Here is a 19,504-nt window from a genome sequence, read left to right as displayed (position 1 = left end):
TTGAATTCTCCGTTGGATGTTGTTTTAAGCTCTGGAATAGGATTGCTCTCTGAATTTCGTTCACCAAAAGATCTCTCTCTTATGAGGATTAGGGCTTCTATTTATAACAGTTTATTCTTGTAACGCAGCCACCGCGCCTCGACACGTATTGGCGCGGCGCGAACCCAAGTCAGAGGGTATGGCGTGTCTCGCCCCTTAATGTCGCAGCTCGGCCTTTGCTTTATCCCACTTCTTTGTGATTTCTCTTCTCCAGAGTCTCTACGCCTGCGTGTTTCTTCGTCTTTACTTCTCAACTTCAATATCTGCACAAATAACACCCAAAGTGACGCAAGTTATTCTACAAGTAGTATCGAACCTCTGAAGTTCAATTCTAACCATAAAATCCTCAAAACTCACAAGATCTACTCAACTTTAGCTCAAAAGGTAGTTAATTTGACTTATGAAAACACTACTAATTCACTCCTAACAAACACCTGCAACAAAACAAATAAGTACCGATTGTGATTCACTCACATGTCGCGTACCAAGGGATAAAACACTGACAGTATACAACTGTCGTGCAACTCAACTGACTCGACAATTGGCCGGACAGACCGAACTGCTCTGATACCACTATTGTAACACCCTTCTAAATCCCGCGGCAATTTAATTAAATTCATTCAGAGTACATGAAAACAAGGGTGCCACAATTCAAAAAGTAATTTAAACATCGTTCAGTTATGTCATGCATTCACTGAGGTAATCATCGTCAATTAAAACGTTTCATGTTAACACAACGGAAAATCAACATCACACGAATTAAGTTTAACATCTTTAACACTTATCCTTCAAAACATCAAAACATAACCATGGTGATAAAACATAAACTCTAAACATCGTATCCCCAGTGTTACAAATATCAAAGCATGACACCTGACGCTAACTAAACAACTGACTCATGAGCTAATCCTCACCGAGTCGAATAGCCGCTATCCTCAATCTGAAAATGACAACATGTAAGGGTGAGTCACATCATAATTAACAAATGTTATAAGGTTATAAAGCGATAACACATCATAGTCGCATCATTCACCCAATTGTTTCATAAACAGACATTCAAACAAGTTTCATCATCATAAGCAATCAACCAACACATCATCAATAATTATAACACTGGAATACATCCAATCATGTTATAAAAATATGCATATGTATGAACTGACACTATGCATGTGGTACCAACATCATCAAATGGGAATAACCCATGACCGATCCAACATCATCAAGATACGGCCCTGCCAGCACAGATTCCACACAATGGGAATCATGCCCTTTACTGATCCAACACATCATCATGGATACAACATCATCAATGAATATGAATGAATGCAAACATACCTGAACATACTTATACCATCGTCAAGTCTATGAGTAACATCATCAAAATACTCATTTCATCATAATCATCATCATCATCATCACAGTATGTATATATATATATATATATATATATATATTTATATGCATCATTCAATCACAATCACATCATTAATCATCACATAGATTTTTTCACAAGGTTCATTTAGCTCGAAACGACACACAAAACGGACCAACGATTCAAAAGTTATGAGTTTTCCAAAATGATTCATTTTTCGAAAACCTTCAGCCGTAACGGGTTACAGAAAAAGCATAACGGGTTACGAAGAACAAATTTTCAAAAACAATTTCAGCCGTAACGGGTTACAGAAAAAGCGTAACGGGTTACGAAGAGCAAATTTTCAAAAACACTTTCAGCTCTAACTGGTTACGAACAACACCGTAACCGGTTATGAACTCGTAACCATCCCAAAAACCCCATTTTTCACAACTGTAACCGGTTACAAGCCCGACCGTAACCGGTTACATCACCTGTAACAGCAAAAAAAAGCACTTTTGACAGGAGCTTATTTCCATCCAACACAACCCAAATCGAATCATTTCGACCATACACGAAAAACATAATCAATTCACAATTATTCCATGTCATTTCATGCCTCAACAACACATTCAAACACAATCAAATATCACAAACAAGCATTTACACATACTTTATCAATTTGAACCACAACAACACAAACATCATGGATTCTAGCCAAATGATCAATCATCATCCAAATTGACTCAAATCCCTAACTCTATCATATGAATCAATTGATACGAATTCTACATATATTCTATGCTATCAACCCCTAACCTGATAATAGATGTTAACTAGATAAGTCCCCCCTTACCTTAGCCAAGAATCTGGACGTTTCCCCTTCTTCTCCATCAAACCCGTAAGCCTCTTTTCTTCACTTTCAGCAAGAATCTTCAGCCTTCAAACTCGCTTATCTCCCTCATCAAGAACTTCCATTACACGAATTAATATATCAAATCGAAGGAAATTTCGTGTTGAATCCGAATCTTCAAGAATTACCTGATTTGAAGTTACGAGCAGAAAGTTATGGCCCGTTTCGTGATGGCTGCACCATGAATACGAAAATGCTTTTGTCCATGACTTCTCCATCTCTCCCCATTAGGTTTTTCTCCTCTATTTCTCAAATTCCTCTTATTTTCTTGTTTTATGAAAACATAACATAATTTAGTAATGGGCTCCTTCACATTAACACCCCCACATTACTAACTCCACCAAACACATTATATTGAAAAAATGTTGGAAAAGTTCAAACACCTTAACTTTAAGGAAGTAAACACTTCGTTCGATCCTAGTGTCAAACTTCAAAAGAACAATGGTAGATCCATGGCACAATTGGAATATGCAAGTGCAATTGGATGTCTAATGTACTTAATGCAATTTACTAGACCAAACATAGCATTTGCAGTTAGTAAGATGAGTAGATTTACTAGCAATCCAAATGATGAACATTGGAAGGCAATAACAAGGATTTTTGGATATTTGTTAAAGACTAAAAATCTTGGCCTTTATTATGGTAAGTTTCCTGCCATACTAGAAGGATATACCGACGCAAGTTGGATATCAAGTGTTGGAGATTATAAATCTACAACTGGGTGGATATTCACATTAGCTGGAGGTGCGATTTCTTGGAAGAGCAAGAAACAAACATGCATTACTCTCTCAACCATGGAATCAGAGTTTGTGGCTCTTGCATCTGCTGGACAAGAAGTAGAATGGTTGAGGGATCTCTTATTAGAGGTTCCATTAGCTAAAGACAATGTTTCAAAAGTATTGATACATTGTGATAGTCAAGCAACCCTGGCTAGAGCATTCAGTGAAGTATACAATGGAAAGTCTAGACACATAGGTCTTAAACACTCTCTCGTGAGAAAAATGATAAAGGATGGGATCATTTCACTGACATATATATAAACAAGCTACAATTTGGCTGATCCTTTTACTAAACCACTAGCCAGAGATTTAGTAAAGTCTACCTCGAAAGGTATGGGATTAAAAGTCCTTGAATGAGGGTTCCGACAATGATAGCAACCCAATCTGAAGTTAATACATCTTAACCTAAGATTCCATGGGTAACAACAAGTCGTTGATTTGGAAGTTGGTGCAACATTTCATGATAATGTTGACTATTACATAATTGAGGGTTGAGTTTTAAAGAAACTCTTAATGAAGTTCTATATCGAGGATATGTATCTAAAGAGATACTAATGAAACTTCACCTATATGAATTTCGAGATGGTGCCGTCTCAAAGTGAGAGTTGGAGTTTCTCTCATGAAAAGTTCATGAAAACAGGAAAAGCACATGGCCATAAATAGTGCTAGGCGAGATATGTAGGCGAAGAAATTTTAAAAGTGTGTGTATAACAATGTCGGTCTGATCACATGGGATAATGGTTCAAAGCATAGCTACCTAACGTTCCGATTAGAATTTGCGTTGTCTTTACTAAGGTTAAGTTCAAATCAAAAGATACCTAACTGTATTAACACTTTTATCTTCTCTATTCTGGAATTGGATTTTTCATTATTAGAACAAGTGGGGGATTGTTGTAATTAATTACAAGTTATGTTCTAAAATGACAAAATGGTGAAAGTGAGTAAATGCTAATAAATGCATGTAATAAAGTCTCACATTGGAAGATTCACTCATTTTCAAAGTCTTTATAAAGAGTTAATACCATTAACTCAACAAAAGGACAAAAGAGGATAAAGTGCCACATTGACAAATGTGGTGGTCCCAAGCATTATGCCACTTGTCCCAATCCTACAACTACTCATCGTTGTCGCCACTGGCGACACCGGCTCCGGCTCCGACTCCAACTCCGGGTCCGGGGGCGTAGAGGCGCTAGTGGCGGCTTGTAGACGGCACTTGAGCACTTAGGCACGTTGCATCGGAGCGGTCGGGCTATTCGCGGCGTTAATGAGGCGGCTCCGGCCGGTTGTTACATTTTGCTCAGTGTCCGTAATTTAAATTTTGAATTGACACATTTAATTTGGAAAGATTCTTAAACATGAATTTAGAAATTTTGGTTATATATCAAGCAATTTCTTTGGTACCCACCATTAACAGTAATACAATATTTAGTCACTACAATCTAAATACACAATTAGAAATAAACAAAACAAGTTAAACATGGCATTGACATGAGAGCTAAATAAAAAAACAATCCCCACAATTGATAATTAATTTGATAAGCCCCTCATTTGTAATTCTAATAACCAAAGTATTTTCATTTGCTAGGTGTACCAAAATAGGGAAAATAAAATATAATATCATAATTAATCAGAGAAATCTGAAAAAAATAAGTAAATGGCTATTAGAAAATATATGTTTCAATCAAAAGGATCGAGGCTGGAATCGTGAATGGAATCACTTTCCTTAAAGTATTTCAAGCACTCCCGAATGTCTTAGAGTTTCGATGCAGGAATACCCAGGATAATTCAGCCTTATCGAGTTTGCGCAAGACCGGCGAAAACTCGAATGCAGCGAAGAACGATCTGGAATTTTTTAGAGGATTTTTCGGATTTTGTGATGTGATTTCTGAATGCGTAATCATCCTTTTACAGGCCATGAAAATATTAGTTTCAAAGGTTGCGACCCTTAATGAAATAATATATTTTCAAAAGATATGACTGTTGCACTTACACTTGCATGGTTTCACTTCTGCATGATTTCGTGAACAGTTGTCAACTTTCCAATTCAAAATTCAAATTACGGACACTGAGCAAAATGTAACAACCGGCCGGAGCCGCCTCATTAACGCCGCGAATAGCCCGACCGCTCCGATGCAACGTGCCTAAGTGCTCAAGTGCCGTCTACAAGCCGCCACTAGCGCCTCTACGCCCCCGGACCCGGAGTTGGAGTCGGAGCCGGAGCCGGTGTCGCCAGTGGCGACACCGATGAGTAGTTGTAGGATTGGGACAAGTGGCATAATGCTTGGGACCACCACATTTGTCAATGTGGCACTTTATCCTCTTTTGTCCTTTTGTTGAGTTAATGGTATTAACTCTTTATAAAGACTTTGAAAATGAGTGAATCTTCCAATGTGAGACTTTATTACATGCATTTATTAGCATTTACTCACTTTCACCATTTTATCATTTTAGAACATAACTTGTAATTAATTACAACAATCCCCCACTTGTTCTAATAATGAAAAATCAAATATATTTATATATTTAAGGTTTCATGAATATAGTTTATATTTTAATATAATTTTTTTATTAATATATTATGTATAAGATGTGTTGAATATATCATTTAATTTAACTTAAGTACAAATCTTTTAATAAAAAAATATTTCCATAAAAATTGGAAAAGAAATTCCACCCTAAAAAACGGTTTCCCACCTTTTAAAAAATTAATAAATTAATAAAATAAAATACTCATTCAAATCTATTTTCATTAAAATTGAACACAATAATAACTAATTTATTAACTTACTAAATAAATTAGACTTACATTTAAAAAATAGTTAATTTGATTATATAATATTAAATAAAAATGATTAAGTTAAGAAAATGACAATCCCATAACTCCAAAATCTCTTATGCAGTGGTTTTTTTTCATAAAACATTAATAGTTAATTAACCAAAATATTATAAATTTTATAAAATCCCACTCTCATGACAGTAACTCTCAAGTAGTGATTTTTTTTTATAAAATAACAATACTTAATTGAATACAAATGATAAATTTTAAAGTATGAGTTTTTATATATTTCTTAAAATAAATTTTGAGGAAAATATCAAATTCATTTTAATTTATTAGTTGTTCATGTGATTGTTAAAATCAATGTAGAATAATGATTAGCAATTAGACTTTTAACTAATTGAAAGACATTGATTTGAGTAAAATGTACATATCAACTTAAATTTCCAATTACAAAATGTAATGTATTCTACTTTTGTACATATCAACATATTATGGATAAAGTTTTTTATTTTAGTGTTAAATTCTATTTTATAGTTATGTTTTACTTTCATTTTATTTTTGTTTTTGCAAGTATAACTATGTCATGGATGAAGTTACAAACACCACTTTAAATTTCAATATTTTTAAATAAGTGTTATTAATTTATTATAATTATTTATTAATTTCAACAAATTTGTACTAATATTAATAAATCTATAACATTAACTCTCGCAACACATGTATATGACTTATTTTTTTAATTTTTTTTAATTTTTTGAATTTTTTGAATTTTTTGAATTTTATTTATTTTTAAATTAAAATAATGACAAATATAATTTTAATTTATCTATTAAACTTATAAATTAATTTTATAATTTTTTTCATTACAATAATTTTATATAACAAAATTTCCGTGCATCAAACGGGTAGCCAACTAGTTTTTATTAACAATTAAGTAGTTAGAAATTTATTGGCGCCTAAGTGGTGCAAAATTGAAAGTGTGTAGACCAAAATCTTTTTACATAATTATTTTATTTATAGTTTGTTCTTAATCTATCCAAAATGTTAATATGGTTTCAAAAAGATTATACTCATATATAATAACTTCAAATAAATCGTCAAATCAAAAAAATGAGCAATTAAGAAATTTCAATTTTTTCCGAGAACATAGAGTTTTCATTCGTACAACATTTTTAAAATTGAAAACTTGATGCTATCTGCATTTTGTTATTGTGTAACATAGAGCGCATTGGAAAATACTTACATAGGCAACCATAACTTACACATAATCAATTACGATTTTTTTTAATTAAAAATTAAAAAATAAAATTGTCTCTCTCCTCTTTTATCTCAACCACCCCCATGATGCCAATTAAAAACGAAATTAAAATTTAAATAAATTTATATTTTCTCTCTTTCTCATTGGTTGTGCCTAAAATTATGGATTTAGGTTCGTATCCATGCAAGTATTTCTCGAGCGCATTTCCTCATAACATAGTTGTACAATATCAAAAATAAAAATTATAGTTGTATTACTATAATTAAATTTCGCAGGCATGAAGCTCCACAAATTTTACTATGTTTGAAAATGCAACATTGAAGTACCAAAAAGTGATAGTTATTGTTTTTCTTGTTTTTGACACTTAACAGTCTCAGGAGTAAAACGCTTGTGGTTTAAATTGTCAACACAATAGAAATAACAAACAGGGGCGTATCGGTAATTTGGAAATAATGCACAGAAGCGCGAAAGAGAAAATAGTAATCATTACCACTCTCCGTGCATTTAACCTTCTCGCCACATTTGGTTTGCACGTATAACAGATTTTGGTATCATTTTCTCGTTTCCACACAAACAACGCTCTGAACGGTATGAACAACTTTTCTTTCATTTTTCATCGATCCATCTTCATAGCACCATTGTTGCATTCAACTATTTGTCTATGCATATGATTCAGTACAAATGTTTTTGCCATTTTCGGATTCATTTAATGCTCATCACTGACAACAGTTGAAGACAAATCGACACTACCTGAAAGCGATTCTCAGTTTCGCATTAATTTCAAATTCGCTTTTACTTTTTTTACTTTATTACTACTACTATATTCAGATAACGATCCTAGTTCATTGAATGTGTCTCAAAACCATTAATGAATGGTACTTACTTTATTGTTGTTGATTTTTTTTTTGTTTTTTGATCTGTGATCAACTCTTTTTTACGATCGTTGGTCAGTGTTGTTGTGGTGCAGATTATGGAGGAGAGTGGTGGTGATTTTCCTGCTGCTCAAGATTTGGTAGGTTTCTCTCTCATCAATTTCTTGCACACAAACACTGCACGCGCCTCATTCTGTTATTTTGTTTGAAAAAGGGAATAACTTTCCCACGCGCTGGGACCCTTTTCAGATCTTTACAAAGGCCTCATGCACGCACGCATTCTCCAGTGCTATTTCATTTTGCATGTATACTTGGTCACACACGATGCAAATATTTTCTCATCATAAAGCTTCAATACTCAACATTCATTGTTTGACATTCTTTTCCAAGGTTTTAATAACCAATGTGGTAGATTAAATAAAATTAGGTTGGGTAAAAGGAAATACTACAATAAAATTTATATAGGAAAACTAAGGTATTAATTAATAATAACCTTTTTTTAGCCCTCACTTTTGTAACTCAAACAAAAAGAAACTTTTTCAATCTGACTCTCAGTTGAACACATGCTTATTGATAGTGTAATTTTAGAAAAATACCCACATAAAATGTACTTTTAGTAAAATGTGACATTTTTAGCGTTTCCACTAAGCAACCATCCAAACAAAATATCTCCTTTTTCATAATTAAAATTGAGTTTTGATTTTTATTTTCTTGTATAATTGGTTTTTATTCAAAAATAAAAGTATCCTTTTTACTATAATAATTAATATTACTGTACTAATAAATTTCGTTTATAGAAAAAATATATGAAGGGTATTGTTTATATTTGTTTCATCTTTCAGAAACAATATTATTTTGTTGGGATTTAACTAGATTGTGTCCCTTTTATTTACTCTGAAACAGGTAGTGGACCACGTCCACGTCGACAAGGGCAAAAGCGAAAGTAATCCTTCTTTGGCCAAACATGTCCTGCTCTCCTCACCTACGTCTGATTCACCTTATATCAAAGGTGGTGTCCCTATAAATGGCCATTTTATAACCTTTTTGCACCGTCTAATTTCCATCCCTTGACATTTTAAGCTAATTCACTAATGCTGACCTTCATTATATGGTAATAATTGTATATAACAAAATTACAATTTACTACACTTGTTTGTTTTTTGTATATATATCCATTTACTCTTTTCTTACTCTCCATTCTTTCCTCGTTTCTGACCAAAACTGTCAACAAAAACTGCAGGGGCTTCTGAGGAGTTTAAAGTGGGTCGATTTTATAAAATTGATCATTCCAAACTTCCACTGAATTGCCCTGCTCAAATAAAATGTGTGAGCATTGTAATGGTAATACATATACATTTTGAAAAACAGCTTCTTTTTTTCTTTTGAATATGATATGCAAAGCTCAATTTTTTAAACATTATACATAAATCTAAAAATTGTATCTTTGGTGGGTTTCATTCATTACTGGATTTTGAATTCTACAGGTCTGTGACAAAGGGGAGCAACAAGTATCTCTGAGGTATCCAAGCCTCCACTCTCTTAGCACTCATTTCAACGACCAAAGCTTTGGAAAGCCAGGCGGGAAGAAAATCCCCACACTTGACGACAAGTACGTGATGGGAATGGAATTCGCCATCAAAACACTTTGCAGAAGCATCTCAGCTGAGGAATTTGCTCAGAAAAGAAACTCATGGAGCTTCTGGGCCTCTCCCTCTGAAGAAAGCTTTCTAAACCATAACAGTCCAGTTATCAATGATGCTGCTTCTAGTTTGGTTTCCAAGCAGGGTCCATGTTGGTCTCAGCTCAAGTTCACGGGTATGGTGCAGTGGGGCCAACGCAGGCAAGTTTGCTTTCTCGGCCGCCATGAGGAACAAAAGGTTGAATCTTTACACCAACTTCATAAGGAAAAAAGGGAAAGGACTTATAAGAAGAGAAAGAACGTTGAAGAAGAAATGGAGGATGTAAAGCTAGCTCCTTTTGGGGTACTGAGGATGACTCGTCAGAGCTTCAAAAATCAACAAGATATGACTAGTAGCAGTGGGGCTAAAAAGTCTAAGAAAGCAGTAAGCGACACTAAGCAGCAGCAACTCGTTGTTTATAGCAAAAAAGGGCGGAAAGTATCAATTGACAGATGGTCTGCTGAGAGGTAAATGGGTTTTTGTATTCAAATAGATAACCTTTTTTCAGTATACTCTTCAGTTTTTCACTTGCTTTCATTGCTGTTAAATATGTCACCTTGTACATTTGAAGGTATAAGATGGCAGAGGAGAATATGTTGAAGGTTATGAAGGAAAGGGAAGCTGTGTATGGAAATCCAATAATGAGGCAAGACTTGAGATCAGAAGCACGAAAGTATATTGGTGACACAGGTTTACTTGATCATTTGCTGAAGCACATGGCTGGGAAAGTGGTACCAGGAGGAGTTGAAAGATTCCGACGACGTCACAATGCTGAAGGTTCAATGGAATACTGGTTAGAGAGTGCGGATCTCGTTGATATCAGAAAAGAAATGGGTGTACAAGATCCTTACTGGACTCCTCCACCTGGATGGAAGCCTGGAGACAGCATTTCACCAGAACATGTTACTAGAAATGAACTCAGGGAGATAAGGGAGGAAATAATCAAGTTGAAACGGTATGGCTAATTTCATCCATCTTTTAATGATTCATTTCAATCACTGATATTATTGGTTATTATTCATTGGTCGATTTTCTTGACCGGCAAACAGAGATATGCTGGATCTCAAATCAAAAAAAGAAGAGGAAGCCTTGGCTATTGTGGTTACTTCTAGTCCTTGTTTGTCAAGTGTGAACTATAGGGACTATGATTCCCAGGTCTCTAAGCAGGTGAGGGGAAGCACAGTAGGCCCAGCTTATTGCTAAGGACTTACATGAATAGTTTATTTGGGATTGGAAGAGTCACATTACATATTTAGAGTATATACACCATCCACTTTTAATGCTTTTTCTATCTTTCATATAGCAGGAGATTTATGCTGAGCTGGTTCATAAAAAGGCTAGAGTTGAAGAACAGCTAAAAGAAATTACTCTAACTTTGAATGACATGGAGGTACCATAAATATTTAATTGAGTTCTCATTGATTGAATGTTTTCATTGTCAAAATAATGATGATACCTTCATCAAAATAAAATAATAATGATGCAAATAATTGCTTTGTATTTTCCCCTAAAAATCTATGCATATCTCCAGAGTTTACTTTATAGTACTCCAGTATTAACAGAAGTATTAAAATCCCCCCATTATGATATTGTGTGATGCTATTTTACATTTTATATTCACATCTTTGCGAATAAATTGTTGAGGACTAAAGAAAATCAATATTGTAATTATTCCCTTTCAAATCAAATGAAATGGAATTTGCTTGCCACTCATGAAAAAGACACTTAATGCAGGGCCAACTTGGAATGCTGAAGCCCACAATGTCAGAATCATTAACACCACCAGCGTTATTGCTAGGACCAACATCATCATTGACAGAAAACATTGGAGAGGTGACAAGGGAGGTTGAAGAAGGTACTAATGACAAAGGAACAAAATCAGCGGACACACAAATGGTACGAGGCAGCGCAGCAGAGCACAAGGCAGCAAAGATAGAAAGACTGAAAAGTGGTTTTAAAATCTGCAAACCAAGAGGGACCTTTATGTGGCCAAATATGAGTGTGTCTCCTCATGTTGTGGCTAACCTTGATGAACTCACTGTTGTCCCAACCCCAACCTCAGTTTCCTCTTCTGCCACATCAGCTCCCAAGCTTGTCTCCAATACCAAGACTGGGAAATTGCCACTTTCCCCTTCTTCTCCTGTTAAGCCACTAGCAGAGAGGCGCCCTGTGAGCACAACTACTTTGTCACATGTCACTGGACCCTTTTCCCCTCATCTTTCTCCTCCATTAGAGACCTCAAAATCCACAATCACCAAGAAGGATTCTTCTATTAATCTCAATGAGACTCCTCTGGCCCAAGAGTAGATGCTATTGCTGGCAAAGTCCTTCTACATACATATACTTATATATATATTTGAAAGAAACCACGCAATTTTGAGACTCGTGTTGGTAGATTAAGCCAACTTGCAATATTAACGTGGTGTATTTTGTTTGTCTGTTAGCTCTACATATTTGAGGTTTGATATTACATTTACATGCAATTGAAATTGCAAATCACACTTTAAAACTAAACAAGGCAAATGCTAATATACTATGCATATTGGAAGTTTATGTAACTAGTATTGATATTGACTGTTACAAGTTGTAGAGTTTCCAGCAGCTGTGAAATGTTAGGATTAGAAACATTTGCAAGTTGCTAGTGCTTGAAAAAGGATTGCGTCCTTATTTTGTATGTTTATCACTTGACACTGTTAAACCAGGAATCTTGGTTAATTCCTCATCAACAAAAAATGGTGATAGTCAGGGCGGATGTGCGTACATGCATTTGGGGACTAAAGCCCCCACCAAATAATCTGTTCTATTTGACATACTAACTTTATATCTTTGGTATATAAAGTTTGGAACTGCTTGCCCCATGACCTTTTTATGTGTTCTCTACTATCTTACATTATTAATTTTGTTTTAATAACAATCCTATAGTTTAGATATATATTTTAATTTATTAAATTCGTTGTCACAATAGTTATAGAAGGGAATTTTTTCCCCACATGCCACAGCTGTGAAAAAATTCTACCCAAATGCCACCTTCTGAAATTTATTTCCTAGAATGCCACAGCTGAGGGGGTTTTCGCCAATCAGGATGGAGATAAGGGTGGGACCCACCTGCTGAAAGGTCGATGTCGCCAATCAAGGTGGAGACATGGTGGTCCCCACCTGACACACACCATGATGTCGCCATTCTACTTGGGGACAACCCATTTTTTTAATTTTTTTTTTTCGTTTTTATTGTTTTAATGATTTTTTTTATATTTAATATATTTTTAAAATATATTTATGTTATGTGAATATAAAAAATTAGTTAAATGATGTAAAATTATTTTTTTAATTAATAAAAAATTAAATTATTTTTTTTAAACATAATTAATACTATATATTATTTAACACGAAATAAACTTTAATACGGCATATTAATTAAATACAAATATTATTAATTATAATTAATACAACTTAATATGTATAATAAATAAAAAAATAGTAGTTTAAAAACAAATATATTTAAACTGAATAATATAATATTAATACAACGATGAATACAAAATATTAATTTATAAACAAATATTATTAAATATAATTAACTCTAAAAATATGAATACGAAATAAACTTTAATACGGCATATTAATTAAATACAAATATTATTAATTATAATTAATACAACTTAATACAACAACATCTCTAAGGCTATGTTTGGATTGATGGAAGGGAGTGGAATGGAATGGAACGGAATGGTATAAACTTATGTTCCATTATTTGGATTGATTATAAACGGATGGAATGGAGCGGAACCGGATGGAATGCATTCCATCCCATTCCATCACTTTCCATCATTTTTTATACCCTCCGATTTGGGCGGAATGACAAAATCTCTCTATTCCGTCATGAAATACCCAAACAATGGAATGTCATCTTTAATCCATTCCGCCCCGCTCCGTTCCGCTCCATTCCGCTCCACTCCATTCCGCTCCGTTTATTTTACTCTATCCAAACATAGCCTAAAGCATTCAAGAATGTTTAACTAGTTAGAAGGGCCAGCTGCATTTGGCCGATGTGGACATTTTTTCCGCATATGTAATCCTTGACAGATTCCACATCGTCTTTTTACTTTCTCAACGGTGTCAATTTCAGTCCTAATGCGAGTGCTGTTTGGGCGACCTTTTTTGTTTCGTCGCATTCTTTCATTGTGTAAAAGAATATCACCTTGATAAGGAGTCCATTGATCTTCTTTGGGAACACCGATGAAGCTTTGTTCGTATACCTTGAATATATTTCGAACTCTAAATACAGGAGGGATAAACATCTGATAATTGAGTCGGACATGAGAACAAGCTGCAATGGCATGCGAGCAGGGAACATGAAAAGTTTGAAATTTCCCACAGTCACATGTTTGTTTTTGGAGGTCGACGTTATAATAAGTAAGTGGTCGGCACTCGTTATTATTAACTGTCTCTTGGACGACGAAATAGTTTCTCTCACGATCAAAACTCAGGACATTATAACTGTGAGATTTTTCTACTTCTTTTTGCATCTCTTTCATGCAATTATCCGTGAAATCCTTCTTTGATGACAACATTTTTGTCCAATTATGACCTCGCCTCCCAAACAATGTGCCCATCCTGAAGTATGTTGACCTTACCAGTGCTGTAATTGGTAAATTCCTTGTTTCCTTCATCACCGAGTTCAATGATTCCACAAGGTTGGTTGTCATGTGACCCCATCGTCTTCCACCGTCATAAGCTCGAGACCATTTTTCTCTTGGAAGATTCTCTATCCAGTTGAAAGCTTCCATGTCTGTTTGTCGGATTTCCTCCCGATAGTAAGCGTATGTAGACTCCGTCAGAGCATACCCTGTATATGCAATATTAAAAATATAAGTATAAAAAAAGAATGAGTTTAAAGGTTGAAGAACAAAACACTAAAAAAAAATATAGATTAAATTACCCATGTTTACAACTTTCTTGCGGAGGTCTCTGTCCTTGATCGCTCTCATAAAATTTTGTGCGATGTGCCTGATGCAATACACATGCACTGAAGGAGGATTTTGCCAGCCATTGTCTGGGTTGTTGTATGCACTCTTGATAGACTCGTGTCGGTCAGATATCAAACATAGATCACATTGAGGGGTCACGTGCAGCCGCAAATTTTTTAGAAAAAAACTCCAAGCCCCTCCTGTCTCACCTTCAACCAATGCGTAGGCGATTGGGAAAATGTTACCGTTCCCATCTTGCGCAACAGCCATTAGCAACGTTCCTCTATATTTTCCATACAGCCATGTGCCATCGACTTGTACAATTGGTTTGCAATAGGCAAAGCCTCTGATACTTGGTTGAAACGCCCAAAAAAGGCGATGGAAAATTCTTGCACCACTAATTTGTGTTCCATCATCTAAATATGCAGGCAATGTTTCCAACTCTATTACGGTTCCAGGAAGATGCTCTCGCATGACTAATAACCATTGTGGCAGGTCGTTGTATGAGGCCTCCCAGTTTCCATAAATAGACTCGATTGCTTTGTTCTTTGCAAGCCATCCCTTTTTATAAGATATCGTGTAGTTGAAAACTGTACGAACATGAGCAATAATAGTTTTCACCTTGATTGAAGCGTCGTCACTGACGAGAGCTCTGATGCTTTGAGCGATAAGATTTGAGTCAAGCTTCTTGTGATCTTGTGACATAGCAGACGCCATGCAAGTGTGTAGTCCACCAATTCTACCAATAACCCATTTACCACACCCCTTTCGTAAGGATGCTCTGCATGTGAAGCCGCACCCTTTGATCTTACATCTAATCAAGAAACGTTGCGTATCCGACTTAGAAATCTTGTAATCAACACTATTTTTAATGTGATATTCACGGATTGCAAACATACAACTTTCTTTGTTTTCAAATGTCATGCCCTCCTCTAAACCTCCACCTCCACAATCATGACCACCGTCTATGGAATCAAAGACAGGCACAGTAGAATCGAAGGAAACATGATTTCTCATGTGATATGGTGGGTTGTATAAATCAAGTACTGGAGAAGGTTGGGAGACGGGAATAATTTCGTCACCTGAATCGTCACTAGAACCACCAAACAAATCAAGTTGCCTGGCATCATCAGAGTCGCCATCATCATCAACCTCTTCTTCCGGAAACAATTGCTCGACATGTTGGGTTTGGGATGGCTCCACGTGTAGGGAAGACTGGGTTTGAGGATATTGATGTGTTTGGGACGATTGCGTGAGATAAACTTCCTCTGCCTCATGAAAACAAACATACATCTCCAATGGATGTCCACCACTGAATTTAGTGTGACAATTAAGCATTGAAGTAACATCCTCATCATCTTCGATCTTCGCAGTATTGTATGTAACATTGTCACGTGTTCCATTAATTATTGGATATCGGTAAAATATATCTGATATATTTTTTTGCATGGTTTCTTCAACTTTTTTTGTCATGTGCGCTAAATCACATTTGCGATGAACTTTGACAAGAATGGTAGTTGTATTCTGAAAAACTACCCCAATATTCTCAAGTGTAACAATATTTCCATTGAAATGAATGATACAAGGTATTTTAGTTTGTGCCATTGCAATAGATATTGTAGGTAAGAAATATGGTAATTTGTTGCATAAAAGATGGTTTGCATGCAAAGAAATATGTGTAGCAAGTATTTATCACGCTGCATGCATGGATACACGTGGAACACGCATGGGGGGATGTCTCCAAAGCAAATGGCGACATTGGGGGATTACTCCAAAGTAGATGGCGACATGGGGGTGTTGTCTCCAAAGCAAATGGCGACATCACCCTTTTCTCCAAACAAAATGGCGACATTGGGGTGTTTACCCCATGCTGATTGGCGACATCCTGCAGACGTGATGGGATGCATGCATGCCTATTTAAACAGGCTATTCTGTACGCAAATAGCACACCTCACCTCAAATAATGGCATTGCTACTTTGTTCAGTGTTTATTGTTCCGTATAATACTTCTGTTCAAATTTCTGATTATAACACCAGTTTATCAGATCCATTAATTATACGACTAATGGAAAGAGAGAAACTTCGTCATTTAAAAAATCAACTACGTCAGGTCACCGAAATTGATCGGCATATTCTTCATATAGCATTTAATCGCAGATACTTCAACGACGACGGCGTTATAATTGAAGAAATAACACAATTAGAGACCGATGAAGATGTGCGTAATATGTTTTATGATTTTATTAGTGGTTTTAACAAAATTCCATTTGAATTGTATGTTAGATTTAGTAGATCAGCAGATGAAGTGATAACATTGTGTAAAAAACCGACATAATATAAATTTATGATTCAACTATATTATTTACTATCTCAACCACTTTCATTTATTTTTTCACCCACTTTCATTTATTTTTTATCCACTTATATTTACTATCTCAACCACCTACATTTCCCTATAAATACTCACAAACTCTTATCACTTCTCACACACTCAACCAACTACTCACTTCTCTAAATTTCTATTCACTAAAAAAATGTCAAACTTGCTTTGGCTCGGTTCAAAACATAGAGGAACAAGAGAAAATATTGCTATGGTAAGTTGATTAGTTTAAGTTCTTAAATATTATTAGTGTTTTAGTTTATGTTTAAGCGCTTAAATATTATTAGTAAATATTTATCAATTCAATATTTTAGTTTATGTTTAAACGCTTAAATATTATTAGTAAATATTTATCAATTCAATATTTTAGTTTATGTTTAAACGCTTAAATATTATTAGTAAATATTTATCAATTCAATATTTTAGTTTATGTTTAAACGCTTAAATATTATTAGTAAATATTTATCAATTCAATATTTTAGTTTATGTTTAAACGCTTAAATATTATTCGTAAATATTTTCCATTTTAGTGTTTTAGATGTAACATTACTATTTTTTATTACAGGTAGATGATGAACATGTACAAGGGTTTAGATGTAGAAGTCATCAAAAGTTGGACCCATATCCTGCAATCCTCCCGTATATAATTTCGTCAGGTTTATACCACGTAACAAATATACCCTCAACCCAAATCGACAACCGTTTAGTTTTGGCGTTGTTAGAAAGATGGAGGCCAGAAACTCACACTTTTCATCTTCCGACTGGTGAATGCACCATCACATTGGAGGATGTTAGCATGTTACTAGGCCTTCCCATTGAAGGTACGCAATTAAACGGTCCTTCTGAATTTAATGAGGATGTATGGCCTTCAATCGTGGGGGAAATACCGCCACAAAATTTTTTACATGGTTCCGCTGTAAGATTGACATGGCTTAAAGACATTTATAAATCACAAGCAAATAGACCAACAGAAGCTTCAACAGAAGAGCATAAAATGAGATATGCTCGAATTTATATAATGATTCTAATTGGTCAACTTTTATTTCCCGATAAAAGCGGCAGCCACGTCCATCCAAAATGGGCACAATTCCTCTTTGATTTTAATCAGTGTGGCACATATAGTTGGGGTTCTGCTGTTTTGTGTTACTTGTATAGGGAGATGTGCAAAGCGTGTGAATTCAAAGTAAAAGAAATATCAGGATGTCTTTTACTTCTTCAAGCTTGGGCATTTACACGCCTGTCTATTATTTCTCCTCACACTTCGTTCGATCAGTCATTTCCTCATGCGTCGAGGTAAAATATAATTTAATTTCATTATTTAATTTTCTTAAATACTTTTGAATAATTGTTTTATTTTTTTAATTTTGTTTAGATGGTGCGTTAAAGGCATGAAATTTGGTAACAACTGTAAACTCGGTTTTTTGAGGCGAACTGACTCCTTGCTCTTTTTTTTTTTGAATTTTTTTTATTTTTTGCAAGAGTCGCCACCGACTTTTATTTTATCCAAATAGGAAAGGCATAAAAGAACAGGAAAGACCTTTTGACAGATTTTGGGTTCGGGGGGTTGGTTATACAAAGGGAAGGTTTTAAGCACCCTTTGTATCCATGGTTATCCATGGGCTCTTAATTGCTTAGCTCACTTTTTTAAATGCTTTGTTGATTTGAAAATAGAAGAAGTGAAGATGGACAATAGGTCACATAGGTCTCTGAAGAGTTTCACCGGGAATAATGCCCTTCAAATACCAGATGAAAGTTTTGAAAATAGATGAGAAGTTTTGAAAATACGTTGCTTGAAAATGGAAGTGTTTGAGCAAGCAATTAGGAGTTACTTACTCTTAATTTATAAGATCTTTCCTGTACGTTAGCAAAATAGACAAATAGAAAATAGCAGAAACATAAATAATATGTCCAAATGGACAAAGAGAAAATAACAGAAACATAAATAATACGTCCAATTGGACAAAGAAAAAATAGCATAAACATAAATAATACGTCCAAATGGACAAAGAAAAAATAACAGAAACATAAATAATATGTCCAAATGGACAAAGAAAAAATAGCGGAAACATAAATAATATGTCCAAATGGACAAAGAAAAAATAGCGGAAACATAAATAATATGTCCAAATGGACAAAGAAAAAATAGCAGAAATATAAATAATATGTCCAAATGGACAAAGAAAAAATGACAGAAATATAAATAATATGTCCAAGTGGACAAAGAAAAAATGACAGAAACATAAATAATATGTCCAAATGGACAAAGAAAAAATGACAGAAACATAAATAATATGTCCAAATGGACAAAGAAAAAATGACAGAAACATAAATAATATGTCCAAATAGACAAAGAAAAAATAACAAAAATATAAATAATATGTCCAAGTGGACAAAGAAAAAATAACAGAAATATAAATAATAAATAATAAAATAAAGCATAAAGCAAGAAATATAAAGAACAATATAATAAAATGCGGAATTTAA

The 19,504-nt window shown here is 34.5% G+C and overlaps 2 protein-coding genes across 2 annotated transcripts; one reads left to right on the top strand and one right to left on the bottom strand.

Annotated features, from left to right (window-relative positions):
* The first annotated feature begins 3,100 nt into the window (after positions 1–3,100).
* On the top strand, positions 3,101–11,980 carry LOC131616953 (protein DYAD-like). The gene is made up of 9 exons (XM_058888370.1): positions 3,101–3,298; positions 8,090–8,134; positions 8,898–8,931; positions 9,235–9,335; positions 9,479–10,140; positions 10,245–10,628; positions 10,723–10,840; positions 10,980–11,063; positions 11,408–11,980. The coding sequence occupies exons 1-9, from the start codon at positions 3,101–3,103 to the stop codon at positions 11,978–11,980; spliced, it is 2,199 nt and encodes a 732-aa protein (XP_058744353.1).
* Positions 11,981–13,689: 1,709 nt separating this feature from the next.
* LOC131616950 (uncharacterized) lies at positions 13,690–16,245 on the bottom strand. Its single transcript, XM_058888368.1, has 2 exons — positions 14,613–16,245; positions 13,690–14,519 (listed from the first exon to the last, which is right to left on the bottom strand). Exons 1-2 carry the CDS (start codon positions 16,243–16,245, stop codon positions 13,690–13,692), a joined length of 2,463 nt encoding a protein of 820 aa, XP_058744351.1.
* Between the last annotated feature and the right edge of the window lie 3,259 nt (positions 16,246–19,504).

Source organism: Vicia villosa, linkage group LG7 (genome assembly GCF_029867415.1).
Source record: "Vicia villosa cultivar HV-30 ecotype Madison, WI linkage group LG7, Vvil1.0, whole genome shotgun sequence".
NCBI lineage: Eukaryota > Viridiplantae > Streptophyta > Magnoliopsida > Fabales > Fabaceae > Vicia > Vicia villosa.
The sequence above is the reverse complement of the archived record's forward strand: the minus strand, read 5'-3'. Positions and strand labels throughout refer to the sequence as shown.

Coding starts and splice junctions, on each gene's coding strand:
- LOC131616953 (XM_058888370.1), top strand. CDS start 3,101: ATGGAATCAGAGTTTGTGGCTCTTGCATCTGCTGGACAAGAAGTAGAA. Junction 8,932..9,234: donor CCACGTCGACAAGGGCAAAA/GCGAAAGTAATC, acceptor CAAAAACTGCAG/GGGCTTCTGAGGAGTTTAAA. Junction 11,064..11,407: donor TAACTTTGAATGACATGGAG/GTACCATAAATA, acceptor CACTTAATGCAG/GGCCAACTTGGAATGCTGAA.
- LOC131616950 (XM_058888368.1), bottom strand. CDS start 16,245: ATGGCACAAACTAAAATACCTTGTATCATTCATTTCAATGGAAATATT. Junction 14,520..14,612: donor CAAGAAAGTTGTAAACATGG/GTAATTTAATCT, acceptor TTGCATATACAG/GGTATGCTCTGACGGAGTCT.